Source organism: Medicago sativa, chromosome 8 (assembly GCF_051527215.1).
Source record: "Medicago sativa cultivar Bolivia chromosome 8, Bolivia_mono, whole genome shotgun sequence".
In the NCBI taxonomy this organism is placed as follows: Eukaryota; Viridiplantae; Streptophyta; class Magnoliopsida; order Fabales; family Fabaceae; genus Medicago; species Medicago sativa.
Genome location: NC_140756.1, coordinates 84,317,214 through 84,343,009, shown reverse-complemented (window position 1 = coordinate 84,343,009; position 25,796 = coordinate 84,317,214). Strand labels below are relative to the sequence as shown.

Genomic DNA, 25,796 nt, shown 5'->3' with positions numbered 1-25,796 from the left:
AGGAAATTTTGAAATTCACTTTCAAAGATATTTAAAGTCTAACAAAAAATTGTTTTTGGTTTGAATTTAAATGTCTTGTAAAAGCCTGATGATAGGTTGTTGACATTTTTTTTTATTGTTAACAAAACAGATGTTCTAATAGCTGTTTCTATACGTACATCATTAAACTAGCATTTGACTTCACAATCTGTGAAGCTTATGTGTCTATCTTCCCACAAGAAAGGTGGATATTCGTTCTGATCATTCATCATTCGACCCAATTCCCTGGCAAAGCACTCAACTCTATATAGAAAATACAATTTACATTGTTTTAGTTGTCACTCAAAAGCAATCACTTTGAATAATGTGTCATATACCAGTTGGTCTATGGTCCAATAACTTGTGAGAAATAAAATATTCATGTCTACCATATTTCCTTGAATGAAAGGAAATAATAACAACTATAACAATGCTGGAGTGACATGACACAGTCATAGAGAACTTGTTCAATGCCAAATTCGATCAAAACTAACAGTTCAGTAAAATAAAAACTTGAAAATGAATATATCGAAGTCTTAAATCATGACATTTCACTATGTTGTTGTGTCCTAATAAGTGGCAACAGATAACACATGAGATATGGTGGAGCATATATGTGAGGAAGAAATCATTATTTTGATTATAAAACTACAAATGTCATTCTTGTGGTGCCGAAAAATGAGAGCAATACCAATGGCTTGTATTCTGCCAGAAAGAGAGCATCACATACATGTATCTGTAACTGCACAGCCTTCCTTTGATGCCTTTTTAAGATCACTCACTCATTCTCTGTTATTAACAAACTAGAGAGCGAGATAATCATAATTGGACATAGTGGAACCTTCGAATCTTCAAATCAGCGACACAAATTGCAAGACCTAATAAAAATATCAGCTAGAGACTTTTAGTCTTTTAATCCATTTGGCTTTCCCACTGTTTGATAGCAATTAGCAAACAAAGCTATGCAACCCATATCTTCTGTTGAATTCAGATGATTGATCGCGGTTTCTTCCGGAACAAGATATCCAGATACCATTTGTCAGGCACAAGGGCAGCTTTCAGATTCAGCCACAAATTCAACATATTGAAACTCTACCAGTTACTCCCGGCTCCACCTGGAGCAGCAGCAACTTTTCGTGCTATGTATTGAGGCTTCGACTGAAGTCCACTTGAACCTTCAATTCCATCTTCTGCTCTCTCGTTTTTACAGCTTGGATTTCTTTTAGGATATGAGTAGCTTGAAGCAGCATACTGAGCTGGAACAGATGGATTTCTAGTTGTCTTCCGTTGGTCAGCCCCTGCTACCCCACCATTGTAATGCAATAGGGAACCCGCAATTTTTCTGGGCCGTGGGGCAACACCTGAAACCACAACAAAAAGAAACAAATTTAATTCTTCTCAATAGATGCATTAATTAATAAATTCACACCCAAAGATGGTACACATAGACAAGACACAGTGACAGTGTAAGGGAGAATCAATGTATTAAAGCGTGAGAAAGGAATAGTAGCATACGAGTCTCTGTAAAAGATCTTTAACATGTTGCTTTTGCATGTTATCATTTGAGAATCATCAATACTTGTTTGTATGTTATTATTTGGGGATTATCACATGTTGCTCATGCATGCTATGAAAACAAACTGAAACATTTCTTTGAGCTATAACAAAACTAACACTTATATTTTTCAAGTATTGATAATTGTGGATAAAAATATTCTCTGATAGGCAGTATTAATAACAGTAACAATAATCCAAAGCCCAGTTTCTTCAATAATCCTGCAAGTTTCAGCCATTTGCATGCAATGCCCACGTGGAAGCCGTTGAATCTTTTATTTTATTTTTTAAAATTGGAAAAAGAAGAAATTATTATGAACTAAAGTGACGTTAATGACTATTTTACAACCATCCCCATGAGGATTTGAACTCCGTCCCTTGAAGTTACTAGGTCAAACTCTTGTCACTGTGCTGACACCTCATGGACGAAAGCCATTGAATCATAATTACCATCACACATAAACTTATTGTTTCAAACAATGGTGAATGAAAATGCGAAAAGACTCAACAATGAGATCAACATTCTTGGAAGATAAGTTCTGCTGTGCACATAAAGAGTAGAAAAGAAGAAAGCAAAAGAGAGAAACTGAGGAGTGATAGAATACGTACTTCGATTAGTCATGACACCTTGAATATTTTGAGGAGCTTGTAAAGGAAGCCTGTTCGTAGGAACACCACCACTCCTATCAATGACCGGCTTCTCAACTTCTTTAATGCAACACTTGGAGAGATCATCTGCGGCAACCTCAGCCATATTCTGTCTTGAGTCGTCTGAATACAACACACACTGCCTGCATTCACATCATCAAATCAGCACAGCTGGCGGTTCAAGAGTAGATAAATAGGACCGTTGACAAGATAAATAAGCACATCAAAAGAAGAAAGACTCGTTTTCCAGACACTCTCACAAAGATTAGGATACCTGGGTAATGATGCATGTTGCCTATCAAGTGGACTAACAGTACCACCTTTTCCATAATGCTCCTCAAGGTATGCAAATTGCTTCTTGAAGTGGTCCACAGCACTATCCGTACAAGTTAGGAAAAAGGAGAGAGGAAAGATATCAAAAAATGAACTGAAATACTATATAAAATTATAAATCAGATTTCCAAATGTAAAAGCTCCCATAGATGCATGAAATTTCAGGTAAACTTACTTTTCACTAATCCAGGTAAGAGTATTTAATAACATCTAAACAGCAAGTATTAAAAAGAAATATTTACGATTACGATATTTGAGGCTCTAGAGAAGAACAACTAGAGCAAATGTTGGATCTTGGATGAAAAAAAAAACATAACTGTAGTACCAGAATATCAACCAGACTTATCAAGTGTAGATTTTAGTACCAATATCAGGAAAAATATTTAACAATGTCATTATAAATTTACAGATTGCAATAAGTGTTCTAAATCATGCATGAGAAAAATGAAACATGAAGTTGGGCATTAATACCTTGGATACATGAATCCTGTTGGCTCTGCTCCTTCTAGATATTCCTTTAACATCTTTGGATGGTACTCCAGAGTCTCTCTATATATAAGCTCTCGCACGTCTTCCTTTGTTATCCTGCGTCTCTCAAATTCAAATTCCATCTTGCTTACTGCCTGAGCACAAGGCTCTCTCTCAAACTTGGCCAAGCCGTTAAAATATGGATCCGCTAGAGCCTGAAAATAATCCACAACATTTGCTGTTAAAACCAAATATGATGTGTGGAAAGTCACTGCAGATGGATGAAAATCAACCTCTTCCGCAGTAGGTCGATCCTTAGGATCAAATGCCAGCATTCTTTCTAACACACGAAGAGCAAGGGGGTCTGCATTAGGAAACTTTTGATACAAAGGAACTGGCTTCTTCTTACGCATGGTGCTCAAGTATCTCCGAGCTTTCTCGTTACGTATCTGTTAATATATGGTCAAGGTTCTATTGAGTAATATACAATAAAACAATGCTAGAAGGCTAGGAAATAGAACAGACCCTAGCGATGGCTTCAGGAGATGGTGTTCCAAGGAAATCAGTCATGAGGTCTAATTGATGGACAACATTCTTCCCTGGGAAAAGAGGTTTTCCAGTTAAAAGTTCCGCGAAAATGCAGCCAATGCTCCATATGTCTATAGCCGGAGTATACTGAGAGAAAAAAAAAGTTTGTCGCACTAACTAAAAGTAGCATAATAATAAATCAGTAACAAGGAAAGAATCATAAAGTTAGAGCATTATCCATCTTCGAGCAACCAATACACAATGATGGCGATGATAATAATAATAAAGATACAAGCGGTAGCAGATATTAAACCTTGGAGAAAAAGGATCCACACAATTCAGGAGCCCTATACCACCTTGTTGCAATATAATCCTGTGAGTAAACAAATGAGCATAAGCATGATGACCAGAGAAGAAGAGCTACATTGAAGGTGAGTATTTCAAGAGAAAAAGATTCTTACTGTCCAGAATATAGCAGTTGGTGTATCATTGAAAGCTACTCTGGCAAGACCAAAATCACAAATCTTCAGTTTGCAGTCAGCATTTGCTAAAATATTTTTTGGCTTTAGATCACGGTGAAAAACATTAGCTACAATCCACAAGAAAGTTTAAAATCAGCCGCAGTGATCAAATAACTTCAACTTCTCATAACAAAACCATAACTACGAAAATGCTACATTAGGAAATTTAAAACTAAAAACTAGCTAAATATAAAGATCATGACCTGTGTGTATATACTTTAAACCTCGAAGAAGCTGATAGAGAAAAAATTGGTAATGTTCTCGAGTCAAGTCATCGTTTGCTTTGATGACTTGATGTAAATCTGATTCCATAAGTTCAAAAACAACATATATATCTTTGAATTCCCTTCTAGAAGGAGGTAACAAAATATGCTTGATCTCCACAATATCAGGATGACGGAGGAGTCTAAGAAGCTTGATCTCACGAAGAATACGGGTAGCATCAGAAACATGTTCAAATATGTCATTAATTTTCTTTATTGCAACCTTTTCTCCAGTGTGTGTATCATATGCAGAGCAAACCACACCATAGCTTCCTTTACCAATTACTTCCTCTATCATGTATCTACTCCCTTCACCATATTCCGTAAAGAAGTCTACATCTATAGATGACTGCATAAACACAACAAAGCCAAAACCACACATGTAACTGAATGATCTGCAACACATAATATTGTAGAAGAAAGTTGCAAGCACGGCAGCTAAGGATTTTGTCCATGGATAAATAAAGGGTAAAACTAGCTATAAATTTTTAGACAATGAATATTATTGTTCTTAATTTATACATAAAAATATAAGATTTAATCAATGTTGATAAATAGTGATGCTTTAGCATTATGACATCGCAAAATTTGAACAAATCACTATTGCTCAGCAAAATGCTGTCAAATAGTGACTATAATGGTGCCATAGCACTGCAGTGTAGCAGAATTTGGACAAACAGCTATTTTTAGCGATCCGAGATTGACAACACTTGATTTAATAATCGGCCAGAGTACATTAGAAACGATCCCTTTCCAGCAATGATGAAAATCATATTTTCTAGGGATTTTAAATCCAATATTCTGAATTTACTATAGTTGAATTTGTGAGGATACAAAAAATAAGGAAATTATCAATCACTGGATTTAACTTAGTCTCGCAATAGGGCATTATGTCATTGTTTTAATCCACACAACAAATCCCAACTTCTCAAAAACAGGTCATTGATGCGAAAAGGAAATTAATAAAACAGCTCTGCTACTTGTCATAAATGACTTTGCACAATAATGTTCAGCAAAGCAGAAATACATGTATGCTAACATGTAACAGTTAGAAATTAAACAATATGCAGTCACAGAGCATACTTCAATTTTATGAGGAAGTATCCAACACAATGCACAATTGAAAAATATATATTAAGAAAAACTATTGAAAATTATAAAAGGATGTGGTAGGATAGGTACAGTTTAGGGTGCGCATCTGCACTACTCGAACTTTTAAAAAGTTGAACATATAAGTTATAACCCTACAGTATACTTTTGCATTTTGCACCATAGACTCAAGAGGTCCAAACTATGTATGTAAAAACCAAACCAATGAACTTATGAACCCAAAGATCCACTCTAAAACAATTATTTCACATTATAATTGTAGTATTATCTTTCTAATTTTAGCTTATATTAGTTGTTTTACAACTATAAAAATTCTATACCACTGCAAGGAAAAGTTTGAATTTTTTTAAAAATAAATTCCATAATTTCTGACAAATCTCAACCCGATTAAATTAAATAAATAAATCAAACCAAACTAACCTAATCTTCATCGGTTTGGATCGTATTTCATGAGAGAAAAATTACAAAAATCAAACCAAACTGACTATTTTTTCCCTCTCCAAAAAGTGAAAAAACCGAACCAAACCGACCTATCAAACCCTGGCCCAAACCACTTTCAATTACTCATTCAAGTTAACACCATAGGTCAGGGTCGTGGATACACCACTATATGTAACTTTAAAGAAGTGCTAATACTAATGGTACAAATCCAATCCATAGAGCATAAATTACAGAACAAGAAGCATTAATCATCTACAATACACATAAAAAATGTTACCATGGATATGATCTCACAGTCACAGACCAATAATGCTATACAAAAAAATGCTACATAATAATAAACACACATTGAAAGAAAAGATAAACTTAGTTAGCATATATAAAAGTAAAATTGAGCAAGTTTACCTTTTTTCTCTGATCAGGAGGCATCTTAGTAACTCTATTCGATTAATTCAGATCACTGAAGAGAATAACAAAATAAAAAAAGACAACCTTAAAATAAAAAAAAACTTGAACAGAAGTGGTTGGAAGAGGAAAGAGAGAGAGGTTTTGGAGAAATTAAGGTTGTAAGAAACAGCGGAAAAAAAACTAAAGTAGAAGGATCTATGTTCTGTCTGTCTAGTGTTGGCGGCGATAATCACTAACTAAAAAGGAATTGATGGATAAATAAATAAATAAAGGAAGTTTAGATTTGAGAAAGTGAAGAAAAAGAAGAAAAAGATTTGGATTTGGATCTATCTATCTATCTCGGAGAGAGTAAAGAAGAAGAAGTACTTCAGGCTGAAGAAAATGTTTTAGTAACTTTTTAAAGTTGCATATAGCTCTGAGTTGGAGACTATACATTCATTTTTTTTAGTTCTACTTCTAGATATAGATGGAAATGTTTTTTATTTCATTTATTTTGGTCAAAAATCAAGTTCTATTTATGGAATGTATTAATGTTTCTTTAATATTTTTAGACTATGCAATAATTACTTCTGATTATAAAAGTGATCATTTCTTTCATTTTTCATAATTTCTCCTTTTATTTTGAAAAATGAAATTAAAAATTCGAGAGGAATTATTGACCAATGACCGGTTATACATTATATCAATTTTGCAGGTTTATTTATTTCAAGAAAACAAGAAAATTAACAAAATTTAAGATAAATAAAAACGTTAAATTGATTAATATTTTTGGAAAAACAAAAAACTGTTTTGACTTTTTTGTGAGATAACTTTTTTTTAAACATTTTACAAAATCATTTTTCATTTTACAAAAACCAAAAAAACAAACAAATATTGCTTATTTCAAAAATTAATTTTTCAGAATGATGTTATAGAACAGATTTTAATTTTTTTTAAAAATCAACACACAATCACCCTAAAAAAAAAAAAAAAATCAACACACGATCAAACAAGCATTAATATTCTTCAAAATTTAGCTTGTGTTTGAATTAACGTTTGCAAATATACCTTTGAGTAAACTTCATTTTGCAAATGTACTTTTAGTTAAAACGAACTCACTTTGAATTTGAATGAAATGGTTTAGGGGCTGGTGAGGGCTCATAAGGGCTGTTGGCTTCAATGGTTTTATGAGAGCATAGACATCTCAATTCTCTAGTATCATGCGTCCTCTCAATACTGTGACTCTTTAATGTGGTGAAACTCTATTGAGATTAGGAAATTCAAGGATTTATTATCAATTCTTTCTTTCATAGTATTAAATTTGTAAACAAATTCTATTAATTTTTCAAAATACCATTTAAAGATGGAGATGTTGCCGAAAAAAAAATGTCTATCAGAATGCAAATAAAATAGGTACATTTCACAAAATTCATTTTGGATTCCTTCATTTTAATGTGTACAAACTGTTGTGTATTTTCCTGGTTTTCTAAGTTGCATTGATGTGCTTTTTCCATAACAGGTTGCAATCATTTGCAATCATCAGCGTAGTGTTTCAAAAAAACCACAGTGAACAAATTTCAAAGTTGAATTTTATTCTAAAATCAAAGTTGAATGAAAAGATTGATGAACTTCAAGCGATAATACTATTTAGAATTTGGAAACCTTGGTGCGAATATATTTCTCGGCACTGGCTCATTTTGATTGAAATTTAGAGGGCATGCAAACATATACTTGGTGGAGCTAACCTACCTTTTAATTGTAGGCTGACTTGAAGGAGCTGAAAATAGATTTGGAAAGGGAAAGAAAAGAAAAGCCACCTCTATCGAGTTCGGACGGGAAGAACAAAAAGAACTTGAAACTGAAGCTGGTTGATTACTAAAAAGATGAAGTTGAAAAAATTTAGATATATTTTTATAAATAAATAATTTGATTCAATCAAAATTTTAAGCGAGTCTATATAAAAACGACACTGAAATTTCTAAAACATCGAAACAATCCTACATTTCGAGGTGAAAGTAGTAATCCTCATCAAAAGGTTTGTAAGGACGATGAAAATATATGTTTCTAAATTTGAAGAAATAATTAAAATGTTAAAGAGAATCCTAAATGGTATCGATGTCGTATACTAGTTTAACTTTTGGTGAATACAAAGTACAAATAATACAGGGGCAAGTGATTGTGAGCTGTGAGTAGAAAATCATCGCAACTTCAAAAGGACAAACAGACAAGGTATCACGTGAGGTTTCAATCCCTTTCATTATCATTCAATATAAAAGATAAGAGGGGCTATTTTGTATCTATACGTCAATCAACACTTGTAAACTAAATACGGATTGGGTCCAGGTTTCAAACTGGTGCTCCTTTTCATCCTAGGAGACAGGACGTTACCATTACAGAACCAGACACAAATATGCAAACAAGGTTTCTTCTTACCTGTTTCTAAAATTATTGCTTGATAATAATTGATGGACTTTTTTCTATTGATTTATCATCCATATATTAACACCAAATCCTTTTTTTACAGGATTCATCAAACATGTTTGAATGTGCTTTCAAAATAAAATATTTGGATTCTAGATTTATCGATCACCTCCACAGGTATAACTATAAGACTAAATAACACCATCAATTATTAAATCCAGCCACGCACCCTGCATCTGCAAATGCTCTTTGTACATGACAATTGGACCCAAATTCATGGGGTCAATTATCAATCCTTTTATGGATTTGGAACTATAATAATTTAACTTGTATGATACTCTGTGGCCTATGCAATATCATATTCTAATAACTGGACCAGATCAATTCAAATGTCTATGATACGCCAACCTTATAATCAAAGTGCTCAACATTGAAAACAATTAAGCCAGTACATTTAGGTACGATGAAAATGTAAAGAAATCGGATAAATTATAGCAACCAACTAGGTTTTGTAAAACAAAATAAATCACATCACAGAACAGCTCCTACTATTCTTGATATTACTAATGGACTAGCACATCCACCATTACATCCAGCAAGCGAAAAACTGAAATCTCAAAAATCCTCGACAAGGAACTAGCCTAGTAGAAGAAGCCAAGGACCTTACCACCAACATTCTTTCTCCTAGCCTCTTCATGATCCATAATACCAGCAGAAGTGGTCAAAACAATGTATCCAAACTGCATATTTTATAATTATAAAAATGTAAGGGAAAACAGAAGAAACAACATATACACACAAAAGGAAAGACCCAACGTTCATATAAGTTCAATATTTGATCTTAAATAATAACAATTTAAGGACAGCAGCACAAGAACAAATCATCAACCTAGATCATCCAAGCAACAAATTGTTGACAGAGCTCAAACTACTAATTCCACACATAAAAGCCTCTAGTAGAGGCTAAAATTGATCATAAAAAACGGAGATTTTTTTTAGGACTAAACTGTGTTTTTTGTTCCACAAAGACCAAATAGGAGTAAGAAACTATACAAAAGAAACAAGCCAATCTTTAATATGAAGCATGAACTATCATGATTTGGAACAAATTTACTCGGCTTAACAAAATGGTAACCATGCAATCGATAACACTGAAGAAAGCTCTTCAAAGTTCACACAAATATGCATTGGAAGTGGAACATGCTAGCATAGCTATATGTAAGAACATGGTCCTGTTTGGATAAACAGCTTACTTTACAGCTTACTCCCTCCGTCTCACAATATTAGTCGTTTAAGGTTTGTGCACGATTATTAAGGAAATGATTAATTGTGTTGATTTCAATGGTAAAATTAGTAGCATTTACTAAAACACCCTTATTAATTGTAGTTGGTGGAGTAGTTAAGTTGGATGAAATTCATTAAATAAGGGTATAATAGTGGAAAAAACTAATAAATGTTGCATTGGTATTGTAAAGTGACAATTATTTTGAGAAATAGAGAAAATGCTAAAGAGACAATAATTGTGAGACAGAGGGAGTATAACATAAACACCTATCAAAAGATAAATTAAGTTTAGATTGTTATCTTATAAGCTATAAGCCATGTTTATGAAAATAAGCTGAAAATAGCTTATGAACATGTCATAAGCCGTTTTCATAAGTTCTCCCAAACATTCTCACAGGTGATAAGCTCAAATAAGTCAATTCCAGCAGACACTATGCAAAAGAAGTTTCCCAAAAATTAGTATTGTTTTCAACTGACCTGTCTGGAAGGGAGAAGTCTAGCAGTCCAACCTTCAATCTCCTTGACACCGACATCAAAACGAGGACTAATAACCCCACATTTGTTCAACCTACCATTCAATTCAACAACGATTTTCCCAGATCTGTGATCATCAACATACTCAAACTCTCCAATATAACCTATAAAGCATAACCCACAAAATATATCAAATCAAAAACCCTAAAAAATTGAACCACCAAACATACCCACAAAATTATATCAAATCAAAACCCTAAATAATTGAATCATGCAACCTTCAATGAAAGGAAAAAAAAGATTTTAGAGGAATATATACCGTGTTTTTGCATAACGATGAGGAATTTGATGATAACCTTAGAGGAAGGCCTAATCATAACTTGACGCTTTCCTCTTTTCTCAGCATTGTACATACTCTTAAGAGCATCGTTCAAAACACTGACTCTCACCATGGTTTCTGAGATTCACAAAAACTGATTCAATAACCTAAACAGTGATGAAATGAAATGGAAGAGATTTTAAGAAGAAGAAGAAGATGGATCTTACCGAAAGAGAAGAGAAAGGTGCCGGAAACACGTCGCCGTCGAAGAAATCGAAATCAGAGGAAATGAAATCGCGACGGCGCAATTTGCAAGTAAGATGAGACTTATATACTCCTAGGGTTTACAAGGGTTTTGATTTATGACTTTTTTTTCATGATTAAAAAACTATACAATTTTTTTCTTCTTAAATTTTGCAAAAAGTAATTATTATTATTTTTTTTATGTTAATTGTCAAGTTAATTTATCGGTTTATGTGAAAAGGAGACTGTTGATATGAAATTTAGTCGAAAGTAAGTAAAGTCTAATAAAAAAAATTATTTTATCATAATAATTCTTTTAGTTTAGCAACTAGTTGTCATATTGTAGTTCATCGAAATTGATAAATTGAGCGGGTTTAAAGTAAAGGAAAATAATTAAACTTTTAAAATAAGTTAAAAGATCAAAGTGATATTTGAACCAAAAAACTAACCCATTGTATATGTCATTTTATTATTTTAATGAAGCATGATTTTTTTTAGTATAGCCCTAATTATTTATTACTTTCATTTTTACAATTCTTGTATTTTCTCTTCCTTATTTCACTAATGAAGAATACGTTTGTAAAATAAAGTGAATAAAATTATGCGTGTTTGTTAATTCGTGTTATTTATTAACATGACTTCTATTGTGAGATGAATGTCTTCATAAATTTATTTTAATTGAGGTAAAATTTATAGGTGGCACTTGTGTGACATAGCATTTGGTGATAGAATTCTGCTATTTACCCAACAGAAATTGTTCGCACCCAACTAAAATTTCAAAAATACCCCGCGTGAGTTAACTCACGCTAGTGTTAATCTCCGCGTGAGTTAACTCACGCGGGGGCATTATGGGAATTTTAGTTGGGAATGAGCAAAAACAGTTGGGTGAAGAGCGAGAATTTTTGATGACATTGACCAACCACAATCTTACAAGTGGCTTTCTTCTCTCTTTCACAAGTTTTTTTACACTTGTGCGATATCAGTAGTAATGTCACCCAACTCCTACCCAAAGTTTATGGTGTATGGTGCACACGGCACATATATCTTGCACCTCTCACAAGATTGTTTTTTAATGGATTGCTAAGTTATATTATTAAATGATATAACGAAGCTTAGTGATGCAATGGTAGAAAATAAACTTATATATGTATAATATTTTTTATTTTTTTGTTTACATATATGATATTGTTTTACTTATGCACATTAGACGAAAACCCAAATATAATTCAGAATTCAATGAAATCAAATTGCAACAAATGAATCCTTAAAATAGACCTTTAGGATTTCATACACATTTATTTTGTTGTAAATAATAAAAGCATGGAATGAGTGACATTTTCACATCCTCCACTCTAGGAGTTCTTCATCCAACAAGATTTCTCACTTAAGATGTTTATCAAACCAATCCAACAAGATCTGACGTGCCTCCTCTGAAGCCTTCACAGCTTCTGGGTCTTTAGTGTCATACCTTATAGTCCAGCCATGCGAGACATTAGGAAATATTTTTACAAAACTATCAACCTGCACAAACAAAACGATACATGAGTGATATATCTTAAAATACATGACAATTTGTTTTTTTTTTAATGTCAAGTGTTAGTAAGTAGTTGTTAGATTAGTTTTTCTACTTTGTCTGGGCCGGGTTTGAACTCAAGAACTTAAATTTTTTATCTCTTCACTCAAATTTACTCAACCTCACTACCCAATCAACATAATTATCAACTAACGCTATGGACTAGTATATTGGAATTTAATTTGGAATAAGTATGATCTAAATACTCAGAATTTCTTGTATAAGGAAAACATATCTAAGCTACATACACAGAAATGTATATATGTATGTGTGATGGTAAATAACAACAAAATAGAATGGAAGATTCACTGACTTCAGATTTAGCAGCCAAAACTTGTTCAAATTGTTTTATGACCTCTGGAGGAGTAACTTGGTCGTTCTCAGCTCCAAGTATAGCAATTGGAATATTAACACCTGAAAGAAAGACTAATAATTAATTGCTACATCATGAACATTGTAAGAATATATGGAAAATTTATCATAATATTTGGGTTTTATCTTGAGAGTAATTCAGAAATCAGAATACTCATGCTATTTGTTTCATTATACAATTGCCGACAAATAATATGTTTTAAAAAAGACAAGAGTAATTATTATTTATCCCTTCTTAAAAAAAAAAATTATTCTAATAAGCGGTAGTTAAACACTTCACGTAAGAAGTTAGTCAATAAAAGCATAAAACTATAAAACTATAGTTAAGAATTATTGAGCCTCTTACATTCAAATATATTTAAAATTGGTGATAATTGACAAGAAGATGACATTGCTTTATTAAACTAATTTCCTGAGTCCTCTAATCAAGGAATATGCAAATTGAGGAATGTTTCAAACACTGAAAATCCATACCTTTGATGTCGTCCACTGTGATATATGATGGATGTGCTAACACGGCAGCTTGAATGAGTTTGGATTTCCCAAGTTCACACACAGTCTTAGCTGATAGAAAGAATAAAACATAATACTTTCTTTAAGTTTATAATATAAGTTAGTTGTATTTAAACTGCTTTACTTCGAATGTAAGAAAACCAAACAAGTGAAAGACACTCACCACCCCAACAAAATCCAGCAGCTCCAATAGTAGAAATACCTTTACTTTTTAAGGCTTCAATTATTGGTTGTGAAATTTCAAAACCTTTCTCCTATAAATATAATACATGCAAGTGCCAGAAAATTATGTGGAAGGCACAATAACAATAAACAAGGCGTTTAGCATCTTAATCATAATTTAAGATCAGAGTTATTAAAAATTGAATTTCAATATAAATGTACATTTTTTTCTTATTTAAAAAAAATATCATTAACAACAAAGTACTATCATTATAAAAGTACTAACTGGTTGATGGTCTTTCACCCAAACATCTATAGGTCTGTCAACATTCTGAGGATCGTAGGGATCGCCGTTGAAGAAGTCGGGAACCACCACATAATATCCGGTTGCTGCAACCTTGTCTGCAAACATCCTTCACAAACAGATCAACAAAATGTAAACCATAAGGAATATTGAAACAACCAATTCTTTTGTAAGTGAAAAAAAAAGTCAATTACAGACCAAAAAGTCAAAATCTATATTTAAGACCAGAGGGAGCGTTTAGTATCAATCAACATTTCATATTGGAAACGTGAGAATTGGTATTATCATCATCATACCTTAAAATTGGGGCTTTATATCCTACAAAACAAATTAAGCATGTGAAGTTAATTAAGCATGTAAAGACCAAAAAAAAAACTGTTAATTAAACATGTGATGTAGATGCATTCAATATATGAAACCATGACCTCCGCAAAATACATGAGAAGGAAAGGCAATAGAACAGTACCGAAAATGTCGGAGACGAGGAGAATGGCGAAGGTGCAAAGAGGAGAACCAGTGAGATAAGCATCAACACCACCAAGTTTAGCAACATGGCCAGCACCACTGAAGGAGTTCAGAACTGGCGGGTTTGAGCAGCATGCCGGACCTAACATTTTTGTTTGTTTGACCTTTTAACTTCACTTCCCTCCTTCAATACTCAACACTCACATTTCTATTTATAACTAGATATGTGTAGGACCCACTACATGTGGGTAAAATCCAGCCAAAGAAATTTGCTTCTAACAAATTGTATGCTATTGTCTTCAGTGATAAATGCATGCTGCATTTTTCTTACAGTGGCCAAACTCTGCTATAGCCTTTCGACTTGTAGCTTGCGGGGCTGATTTTGAAGAATATTCAATATTGTGTGTGGAAGAGAGGTGAGAGAATATTGTAATATTTTTTTTAAAACAATGAAATATCTTTCGGAGTGTGTCATATGGTTTTTTCTTGGTATTATAGAGTTTTTCATGTTAAATATTTTTTTTTAGGGAAATTTTTCATGTTAAATATTGGTATTTAATTTTACTGCCACCGCTGCGCTGTAAGATTCAATTTCTTTTAGATTTTGGAATTTTAATTTACACTCGCATTAAACTCATCGAGAGGCAACAGTATGTATAAAATAATATGAATGTATTTTTTTTTCTATATTATGTGTGAAGGTTGGTCCCTTGATCTATAGAGCAGCATTTCAAATGCAGTTTGTTTGTTTGACCTTAAAGATTTTTGTTTTGTTAACCGCACTTCCTTCCAAGTCCAACACTCCCGTTTTCTATAACTAGATGCAGGAAAATGACGTAAATACTATATCAAGAAGTCTTTGTTCACAAAATATCACGAAACACGTTACGGTTTAAATAAATCAAATTTTTTAGGGTCGATGGACAAGAGGTAAATTGTACCAAAATTCACACATATAACTATAAAGTTTTAAGTTGTATTCTAATAAAAGTGTTTAATAATGTAATAATCTCGACGTTTATTTTGAAAACGCCAAAATGAAATGTATATAAATATAATCACATCAAACACGCCCTTCCGGCACATGATGTACTAGAATCGTACATTTAAGTGTCAAATTATGAAATGGTTCTCGGCAAACAATAGACAACCAAAACAAAACACAAACTAAAACGCGTCCTAAGAAACGAAACAAGACACTTAAGAGGATTAAGTCACTACTTGTGATAATCTAAATCAAACTTATGGGTAAGCCTCTTTTAACCACCAAAATGAATGAAAATTAATTTTATCACATAAGATTTGCATGTTTTCCTCTTTGTGTTGAAAAATTCGCTTCGTTTCTTTCTTTTTAGATAATCCACACACAACTAAGCCAAAGAATATGCATAATTTTGCTAAGGTTCTTAGAGAAACCTATGAGAGAAGTAAAATGAACAAAATGTTCGATATAAAGTCTAGACCTCGCCGCGACACATCCTAACCAAAGAGAGAGCAAAGACCAAATCTTCCCAAAAAATCGCAACGAACGAACAAATGATTAACATCCTCATCCCCGACTTCGGCTCAATTGATTTGGCATTACGATTGCCAAGATTAGCTAGCCTCCTCGGACTAATCCACATAGGTAGAGCATCATTATCATTTTCCCGAGCCATGACTACTTCGGTTCACTCTTCGGAGATGAATGTGGTGAAGAATGTGAAGAATCACCAAGTGAAATAGTATGCACCGAACCCGACGGAGAAGGAATAAAAAGTAAAGATTCGGTGAGCCGGCTGGCTAATCTCTTAGCTTCCTTTGCTTGAGCTCTAAGTAACCTAGTAGTTTTCTCAATCTCGGGATCAAATTGTAGGTCTTCGCTAGCAACGGTACCTCGCATAAACAAAGTTCACCAAGACTATACCGAGTGGTTAGCATAAAAAATAATGAATGATATATGTGTATATGTATATGCATGAAAGAATTTTGTGCAAAATTGACTTAACATGACAAAATTGTTTCCATACTTATAATAAATTTTCCGTTACTCCCGGCAACGGCGCCATTTCGATGTAAGATTTTTCCTACATGTCATATAACTATGTACACGTGAGTATATATAGGATCGTTTCCACGGGGAGTTACGTTTATTATAAGCATTTTCGCAATAGTTCACATTAAGGGTTTGGATATAATTTGTTTGTTTGTAACACTATATCCATAGATTACAAAAGTAAAAACGAGAGGAGATTGAACTATTTCGCTTGCGGTATAAGATAACGAACAAGCATAACACGAAGAATCTCTCGATCGATTAACGGACTCTAGCTTTATAACCAATATTATTACAATCATTTCTACAACATCCTTCGTGTCCAAAGCGACATCGTTATTTCTAAGTTAGCGTTTAAACATTCGTGTCCAAATTCCTTAAACGATAACAAAGTCGATCGGATAACTTAATCGACCGTGTCCGGCTCGATTAAATATCCGAAAGCATTAAAATCTTGATTCAAAGTAATTATCAAAGGTTTACAAACTTGTCAAGAGTGATATAACATAAGATAGATTGTTATTCTAGTTCTAGATTCAAGAGTTTGTGTCCAAATCATCTTGAATCTCTTTGAAAGCATTAAAAGCAAGAATAACAACAATATTGAATCATTAAGCTAGAACCTTATATATTAAAAGATCAAAAGATTACATAATAGCTTGATTGTTACCTCAATACTACATAGAAGGTGATAGTTACATATAGACATGTAAACTAATGCAAGGAAGGAAGGAAAGATGAAGATTCCATGCCAAGATCCTTGATGTCTCAATGAATCTAGGGTTGAATCTACTCCTTAATCACTTGCTTTGTGTTTCTCTCTATGAAATAGCTCTAACCTCTCTCTAGAAATGTATAAAATGTTTCAATGGAATAGTGAATAGTGCTAGAGAGAGGGAAAACTTGTATTTAAATGGGCTAAAAACGTGTAATCTCGCTTAAGCGAGATACATCTCGCTCAAGCGAGAAGCCTAAATATCCAACCATGGCCAATGAAGTCTTGCCACGTAGCCCCGCTCCTTGATGAAGTTGCATCTCGCGTAAGCGAGTTAGACCTCGCGTAAGCGAGGTTGCTTGAAACTTAAACCGCCTTAGAATCCCGCTTTCGAGCGACATGGAAGCGAGATGGAAAGCGAGATGCTCATCTCGATCCCTGGAGAAATCTCGCGTAAGCGAGATGATCACTTGGGAAGCGAATGTTGAGTTTCTCCACCGGAAGCGAGTTGTAAGCGAATGTTGAGTTTCTCCTCGGAGGAATCTCGCTTAAGCGAGATGACCTCGCGTAAGCGAGATTTGCTTGGTTCACACACTTGAGTTTTGGTCCTTGCTTGTCATTTCCTGCATAAATTGGGTAGAATTAGGCATATAAAGCATAAATGGTATAATTACAACAATTGATTGCTTTTCCGTAGATAACTTGCATAACAAGTCACTAAAAATGCCTCTTTTTCCACATGAAATATATTACTTTTGAGCACTTATCACTTTACGGGAAGTTAACATTGGGATCATTATTACTTCTTGGAAGCTATTAGTTAGTGAGATCAATAGATATAGATATAGCTATTAGCGAAATCATCAAATGTAAAGACAAAAATTAATGATCACTTGGGATTTTCAAAGAACAGTGTGATAATCCTTTTGTGGTGTGAAGGAGCAAAATACAAATAACTTTCTAGTTTCAATGCATTGGTACCCCAAGAAATAAGCCAACTAATGAAAGAGTTAATTGTGAAAAAGTTCGACCCTTTATAATCTCCTAATGATGTGTCTTTTATTGATGCACTTCCAACACTAATTCTAGATCCTAATCACTAAATCCTTTTTGCCTACCGCTATACAACTGGGTGGATATGACTTACACGGTTATAACAATCTTTCATCGAAACCAACCTTTATGGAGAAAAAACATAATCACGTAAATAAGCTATCATAAGCTATACTAATTAGGTTAAGTGAATATGACCGAAAAACTTTTTCATGACTGGTTGTGCTATGTTACGAATATACATTTTCGAAGTCAAAGACAACCTATATTAAAATTCAATTCTAATTACTTGTAAATTGAAATCGTAGATAAAATTGGGGAGGCATTACCTATTTTGAGTAGATCGTAACAAATAGTGCTTTTTCTTCCTCATTTTCCTCTGTCCCTAAAAGCCACATCAAAGCTTGATAGCCTTCGTGTCCTTATCGTTCTCATATGCCACACTATTGTCTTCATAAAATAGTACAAATAATGAGCAAACAATTGTCTTGTTTGAAATCATTGGAGGACAAAATGGAGAAATAAATATTTTGCAAGCTCATTATTCATTAAATTGGTTTACCTTTATGTCTTGCATCTTGTGGTTGTTTCTTGTTCTCATGAATATTTGCCAAAGCCGAAACAAAAACCAAAACAGCAACCATAAGTAACACAACCAAAAACAATTTCACGGTTAGGCAACCGAAGTAACAAAAACAAAAACAAAATTATTAGTCGAGTGAGTACCTACCTAAAACTAATGCAACCCACAACTATCTTCATTGTAGTTGCAAAAATTCAGGTTCTCCAACCTTCATAAGTAATGCAACTTTAGAGCAAAATTGAAAAGAAAAAAAAAGGATTATTCATCAGTACGACCTATCACATAAACAAACACCAACGTTTTAGTGAAAAATGAAATCGAAAGAGATGTAGCTAAGGAAGAAATCGATGATATCTATACCGGTTAAAGAGTGGTATTGCAGCAAGGTTTCAATTTCGTCGTCACCAACCATCAATCGCTAAGCATCCACAACCACCACCGTCCTCACCAACATCAATATGCTCACATCTCTGTTCTCTCTCATGCCGTCGTCGGTGACATCCTCTTCTCGTCGGTGAAAACGTTCTCGCAACACCACAACCACGATCATGCCGGTGAAGACCTTGCAACACCGCCTTCACACCATCTTCTCACGTCCGTGATCTCGCAACACCGCCTTCCCACCATCTCCTCACGCCGTTGATGACCCGTTAAGACCCGCAAGTGACGGCGACATAGAGGATCGAGATAGGAGAAAGACAACACCGGTGATGACGCCGGTGGTTGCGAGAGAGAGGCGTGTGAGAGAGGAGGGCAGTGAGAGCCGTATTTTTTTTGTCAAAGGTTGTTATCTCTATAACTCACGTAGAGAGAGAGGGAGGGAGAGAGAGAGAGAGAGAGAGAGAGAGAGAGAGAGAGAGATAGAGAGAGAAGGAAAAGTTGTAGAGGGGGAAGAGAGATAGAGATGCAAAAGGAACCATCGGGAAGAGATGCAAATATGTGATGAGAGAGAAATTGGACATTGAATGCAAATATGTGATGAGAGAGAAATTGGACATTGAAAACGTATGTTACGGTAAACAACATATACCTAGTAAATGCCACCAATTTTTCACTTGTTTTTCCAAAGGAAAAATTTGAAATTCAAAATGGCATGGATTTAGGAGGGAAGTTTTTTAGGGTTAACCTAATTAGCAATTAATGCAGCAAAATTAGAGGCAAATTTGTAGGGTTTAGTTGTTGCATTACGTAATAAGCTTTACAAGTAAGGGATTCTCTCTTTCCCTCAAAAAAAAAAAACTTTTAATTCTCTCTTCTATTAAAAAAATAAAATATCATTCACTCACACTCTTCGAAATAGACCTTGTAAGAGTAAAGTTACCGAATCGAATCAGCCGTCGAAGAGGACGAAGACGTTTGAATGGAGACGAATCAACCGTATCTGCCTCACGAATTGATCATTCAAATCCCGCCGAGACTACCGGTAAAGTCTCTTATTCGTTTCAAATGCCTTTGTAAGTCTTGGTTTTCTCTCATCACTCATGATCCCCAATTTGCAAATTCACCTTTCCAACTCACCGCAACACCCACCTCGTAGAATTCTGTTCATATCAACTCCGGATCTTCATGATGATTTTGCTTCGTTTCACTCAATCTTCATTTTCTCGCTTCGAATCATATTCTAAACTTCAAATTAAAGGTTCATGTAGAGGCTTTATATTATTGCATTGTACTTCACGCCTCTACATATGGAATCCATCCACAGGATTTCACAAACAAATACTGTGTCTCCTTTTGGTTCCAATTTAGATGCGTAATATTTCTATGGTTTTGGGTATGATCGGTCAACGAGATGATTACTTGGTTGTTTCAATGTCCGGTGATCCATCACACTTTGAGTTTTTCTCGTTGAGAGTTAATACATGGAAACAAATTGAGTTCTTCCCTTATGCCAATCCATGTGAGGATAAGCCCAATGCGGGGGTGCTCTATAATGGGGCTATTCATTGGTTGGCTTATCGTTATGATTTACAAAAGGATGTTATTGTTGCCTTTGATTTAACCGAAAGGCAACTTTTTGATGTGTATTTGCCGGATGAGTATACAGATACACTTGATTATTGTAGTTTGTGGGTATTTGGAGAACTTCTCGGTTTAGTGCTATAGATTATGGTAATAATAGAGATGAAATATGGGTGATGAAAGAGTACAAAGTGCATTCATCTTGGACTAAAACTCTTGTTCTGTCTATTGGTAGCACTCCCAATGAGAGCTTTTCCCCATTGTGTTGTACAAAAGGTGGTGATATTATTGGAACGGATCATGATACCGGATTGGTGAAGTACGATGACAAAGGACAATGCTAGAGTATCACTCCTATTCACATGAATTTGAAGTGGCCGTGTATACGAGTCTCTGCTTTCACTCCCTATTGAAAGTGAACAAGCCTAAGAAGAAAGAATGAGGTTGTGAAATATTATTCTTCACCATTCATTTTCTTGATATTTATACCGTATACTATGAACTCTTATTTGTTGCATTTGTAGAGTACTACGTGTTTGAATTCATTTGTATAGTACGAGTCGGTAAGTACTATCACATGAGCTAATGTAATAGTATGTCATAAAATGTTTATTGGTCAATTTTTTGTAATATGTTTATTGGAAATGTTGACAACTTTGTTTGTGATTTATGTATGTGCAAATTTGGATTGGGTTCTAATGTATGTTACGGTCGTTGCTTGAAATCATTTTATATTGTAATTTAGTTGATGAATTTATGCATGTTGATAAGATCAAAATCACAATTACACTACTCTTACTTAAAGCACTTCATTAGAAATATGATGATGGCCACATATGTATTTGAAGGTTTTGTTCACTAATTTCCGCGAACTACGTTAACTTTGGCCCTTGCCATTTCTCTGTTTCAAACCGGGAAAAAAAGCTAATTTCAAATTAATGAGCTACACATGAACGGGGAAATGAATTTTTAAGACTTTAGATCATACGCATCAAAATGTCTATCAATTGATACCTATTCAATCGGTCAAAGTCTCCACGGCGTTTTCACGCCCCTCTACTTAGAGGTGCACCATGTTGATAGGAATCGGCAAAGACCTTCTTGTACACGTCCTCGAGGGCTGCATGAACCTAAATAGTGCTACTCCGATTACAACTTTGGGTTTTCATGATGAATAAAGATCAAAAGCCATCACTATGGGATAAAGTAATCATTTATAGAAGCAAAAAATGCCGAGTAATTAGCCAAATACCCCCCCCCCCCAAATTGCAAGCGGAGTCAATTACCCCCGTAGTTAACGAAATATCAATTACCCCCCCCCCCCCCCCCCGAAATTGCTTAACAATGATCAATTTCGTCCATCCGAATCCATTTTGCCGTTTGAATGGTGACGTGGCCGTTAGCGGCCAAATGGCACATCCACGTCGGACGGTAGATTAAGACATGTCATAGGGCGGTTTTTGACCGGTTTTTTTTAAAGGTTTGTTTTGTATCCGCAACGGTAACTTCTTCTTTGCTATGTCAATAACCATAGCTTCATCTTCTTCCTCATTCTTCGCATCTCAATTCGGCATTCTTCCTTCTAAACCGTTTGAAAATGATGGGTGGTGGATTTGGATATACAAATCAAAGGAAAATGAAAGAAACAACAAGTTCTCATTCCATGGGTGAAAGCATGAACATTATTACCCTCAAATGCCACCGTGAACGAGTATACGTGATCGAGTTCTTTGGGAACCGAAAATAATTTTGGTAGAGAATTTTTCTCATGCCCATTTCCAAAGGTAATTGAACCCTAATTTTAGTTTTTCCATTTTTTCCCAAATTCATTTACCCCTTTCGTAATTTTAGGGATTTACCCCATTATTATACCTAAATATGAGGTTTATTAAGTTGTTGGGTAATTTTGATATGCCGGGTAACTTTGATTTTGATTTTCGGGATCATAAGTACAATTGTAATTTTTTTGTATGGGTTGATGAGGCCGAGGCTTTGGGGCTGCTTAATGGGACACTTGATCAAGATGTCCGGAAGGCTGGACCGTTGAGGAAGAAGGATAATTTGAAGAAAAGAAATGCATGTAATGATTGTCAAAATGGTGGTGATGGTATTTGGAAGGTACATTTGATGGAGAAAATGCAAATTTCAAGTCAAGATAGAAATAATGAAGAGGTGTGGAAGAGAAGGTTCTTGGATAGAATTGATGCATTGATGAATGAAGTCAAGTTATTGAAGTACATGATAGTATTGTTGTGTATCTTGGTAGTTTTCATTAAAATTCTTGGTTGACAATAGTTATATGAAATATGTATTGTTGTTCTAAGTATTTTCATATGTGTATTGGAAACAAATGTAAGAGGCAATTATGCTAAGTTGTTTGTGTTGTTATTGTTCTAAGTTGTTTGTGTTGTTATTGTTCCAACAAGTGCGTGTTGAAAACCCCCTTTGTAGTTTATCGGTAATGGTCAAAAACCCCCTGGAATATTTAACTTATAATGAAGTTCACACCTGCCGTATGAGTGTATTGGAATATAAAACAGAATGATAAAACTTCTATTGAAGCTCATAGAGCATAAGTTTTAACTTATAATAAAACTTCTATTGAAGCTTGTAAACCTTAAAGTACTTAATACATCCGAACTTACAAAATATTACCATAAACCATGAGTTCATAACTACTCAATACATGATAACTTCCAAAATATAAGTCTAAACCATACTAGTTCATAAAGTACCCAATACATCATTAAAATGTTATAACTTCCAAAACAGACGTAAACCAAAATAGCATTAGGTACTTAATTCCAAAAGGCCTAATGGTTTTTGAAATAGCTACTATTTAGGATTACGATTTCGCATTCCGGGATTGGGGATAAATAACATGTAATCGGGCTCATTTGTATTAGGACCCGACTTAGGGAATGGAACTACGATTGGTGGTATTCCCGAACTTGACGTTGCCACCAATGTGTGTGTGTATGCCCGAACTTGTGATGCTCCTCTCATTGTAGATGGCCGGAGTGGTGGTGGTCCTCTCATTTGAGAATGCTTTGAAATAATGGAGGTCCTCTAATTATAGGTGGCCGGAGTGGTTGTGGTCCTACGATTGGGGGTGGTCTTGCAGCAAAGCCATCGGGGCATACGACTCGGGCCCTTAAGCCGTAAGTCTTTCTCTACAAAATTGAAAATTATTAGTTAAATCGGTACATGTATTAGGGAAAAAATCGATTAGTTGGTGTAACTTTCATACCTTCTTGCTAGGCCTTGATGTTTCGCCTCCCGAGATGGTTGGTCGCCTAATGGTCCAGACCGAGACAATGGAATTTCGGTTTGTGTTTTTACTGCAACTTGTACATTACTCCCTTGTGGTTGTTGTCCATCGGCTCTTGCTTCGCTACTTCATCTCTTACTTCTGTCCATCATCTCTTGCTTCGCTACTTCATCTCTTTCTTCATGTCCATCGGCTCTTGCTTCAACTCCTTCAGCTCTTGCTTCCCCATCGGGTACAGGTGGCTTTTGAAGACATCCCCTACCGTTGTGGCCTTCTTGTTTGCATATTGAGCACGTCCACACATTATATGACCTCTTCAACTTTCCACCAATCACATCACATTCATTACCATCCTTCCTTCTATTCTTTTTGGGCTGCCTCGCACTTCTTTTAACATTGGGTGGAATAGGTTTTAAATATGGAGTCTTTTCCCAAAATTCTTGTGAGTTAGTGGGGTTGATAAAAAACTCGATAGGTTGCATGATACGATCCAAAAGATAGCAACCCATCACAATAGTCTTCGGGTTTCTGCATTGATGTGTAATAGTGAACATGCATGCATGCAAGGAATACCTAATGCCATATCGGAACAAACGATATAAATGTGTATTAGATTCAAAACCTAAACTTGTATCAAAATTCATAAAAGTCGCATCGTAATACATGTAAACAAAAGTTTACTGACACTCGCCAATATCCGCATGCACAAGTCATAGCTTCTAAGTCCACATCAACCTTGATGCTTCCTTTTTGGACTTGGTACCTTAAACGTGGAGGACCGGTCCAAGTAGGTGTCCACTTGTTGCTTTCAATTAACTCCTTTTCTAAACGACTTGCTTGTCTTGGACAAAGAGGCCCAGTTCTACCAAAGAAACTTCACCTTTCTTGTAGTCATGGTTCTCATGATGTAGCATCTAACCTCTTCGGCCATTGTCAAAATAGGCTTTGTTACGTAGTTCACTATCTTTGCATTAAACACCTCACAATTGTTGTTTGTAATGCTATCAACCTTTGAGTTTTCTTTGAAGTATGCCCTTGTCCAAGCTTCTTTTGGCCACTTGTTTAAATATTCCCAAGCACTTTTTTCGGGCTTTTAACTTTATCCATATGCCTATTGAACCGAGACACGGTAGTTGACTTAGCACAATCCCAAACAACACCTCTTAACTCCTTATCTTTCCAGTTCTTTGTAAAGTTTTTCCACAAGTGCATTGCACAATACCTATGTGCAACACCAGGCATGACTTCTTGAACGAGCGAGGTATAAGTCCTGCGCAACACGAACAAAAATTTAAAATAAACTCGCATGTAAACGAAAACATTCTCGTCGAACCCCCTGTAGTTTATCGGTAATGATCAAAAACCCCCCGTATTTTATCAAAGTTATAACACATTAAAACCGCACATATATTTACGCACCGTCATAATTTAGTAATGTTCAAAACCGTACATATATTTCTACACATATATCCCAAGCACTTCTTTTGGCTATACACACTTATATATGTTTCATAAGTAGTAATAACACAAGTAATAATAACATAAGTAATATAAGCATGTACTAAATAAGTAATAATACCTTCGCATATCGGATATTAAGTTCCGGCCATGTTGCGTATGTTGACCCAAGTCATTTTGCAACAAGGAAAGAAACCATTTCCAAGTTATCTTTGTTTTCAACATCCACAATTGCATAAGCAATCACATAAATATGATTATTTGCATCTTGGCCAACAAAGCAGACAACAATTGACCACCATAATAACCTTTTAAAAA

The 25,796-nt window shown here is 34.7% G+C and overlaps 2 protein-coding genes and 3 pseudogenes across 4 annotated transcripts; 1 reads left to right on the top strand and 4 right to left on the bottom strand.

The window, feature by feature from the left end:
- Positions 1-379: 379 nt before the first annotated feature.
- LOC146902443 (mitogen-activated protein kinase 15-like) lies at positions 380-6,723 on the bottom strand. Of its 2 annotated transcripts, XR_015022872.1 has the most exons (11): positions 6,290-6,723; positions 4,274-4,682; positions 4,011-4,138; positions 3,863-3,922; positions 3,547-3,696; positions 3,315-3,470; positions 3,025-3,236; positions 2,495-2,596; positions 2,182-2,363; positions 717-1,379; positions 380-666 (listed from the first exon to the last, which is right to left on the bottom strand). XR_015022872.1 is itself a non-coding variant. In XM_085735776.1 (10 exons), exons 1-10 carry the CDS (start codon positions 6,311-6,313, stop codon positions 1,111-1,113), a joined length of 1,692 nt encoding a protein of 563 aa, XP_085591902.1. In that variant the 5' UTR covers positions 6,314-6,723; the 3' UTR covers positions 380-1,110. The 2 variants fall into 2 exon arrangements, 1 of the variants encoding a protein (XP_085591902.1); XM_085735776.1 differs by having other exon boundaries at positions 380-1,379.
- Positions 6,724-9,101: 2,378 nt separating this feature from the next.
- On the bottom strand, positions 9,102-11,070 carry LOC146902442 (small ribosomal subunit protein uS8z/uS8w). Its single transcript, XM_085735775.1, has 4 exons — positions 10,997-11,070; positions 10,770-10,907; positions 10,454-10,614; positions 9,102-9,432 (listed from the first exon to the last, which is right to left on the bottom strand). Exons 2-4 carry the CDS (start codon positions 10,900-10,902, stop codon positions 9,334-9,336), a joined length of 393 nt encoding a protein of 130 aa, XP_085591901.1. The 5' UTR covers positions 10,903-10,907; positions 10,997-11,070; the 3' UTR covers positions 9,102-9,333.
- Positions 11,071-12,222: 1,152 nt separating this feature from the next.
- Positions 12,223-14,567, bottom strand: LOC146902441 (endo-1,3;1,4-beta-D-glucanase-like; annotated as a pseudogene). Its single transcript, XR_015022871.1, has 7 exons — positions 14,403-14,567; positions 14,233-14,254; positions 13,919-14,045; positions 13,634-13,724; positions 13,432-13,521; positions 12,899-12,999; positions 12,223-12,533 (listed from the first exon to the last, which is right to left on the bottom strand). The product of XR_015022871.1 is annotated as an endo-1,3;1,4-beta-D-glucanase-like (transcript).
- Positions 14,568-20,147: 5,580 nt separating this feature from the next.
- On the top strand, positions 20,148-21,541 carry LOC146902440 (F-box/kelch-repeat protein At3g06240-like; annotated as a pseudogene).
- A 2,552-nt stretch (positions 21,542-24,093) lies between these two features.
- Positions 24,094-25,607, bottom strand: LOC146902439 (uncharacterized; annotated as a pseudogene).
- Positions 25,608-25,796: the final 189 nt, after the last annotated feature.

Coding starts and splice junctions, on each gene's coding strand:
- LOC146902442 (XM_085735775.1), bottom strand. CDS start 10,902: ATGGTGAGAGTCAGTGTTTTGAACGATGCTCTTAAGAGTATGTACAAT. Junction 10,615..10,769: donor CATCGTTATGCAAAAACACG/GTATATATTCCT, acceptor TATGCTTTATAG/GTTATATTGGAGAGTTTGAG. Junction 9,433..10,453: donor GACTTCTCCCTTCCAGACAG/GTCAGTTGAAAA, acceptor TAAAATATGCAG/TTTGGATACATTGTTTTGAC.
- LOC146902443 (XM_085735776.1), bottom strand. CDS start 6,313: ATGCCTCCTGATCAGAGAAAAAAG. Junction 3,923..4,010: donor CAACTGCTATATTCTGGACA/GTAAGAATCTTT, acceptor GTTTACTCACAG/GATTATATTGCAACAAGGTG. Junction 2,364..2,494: donor CAACATGCATCATTACCCAG/GTATCCTAATCT, acceptor ATGTGAATGCAG/GCAGTGTGTGTTGTATTCAG.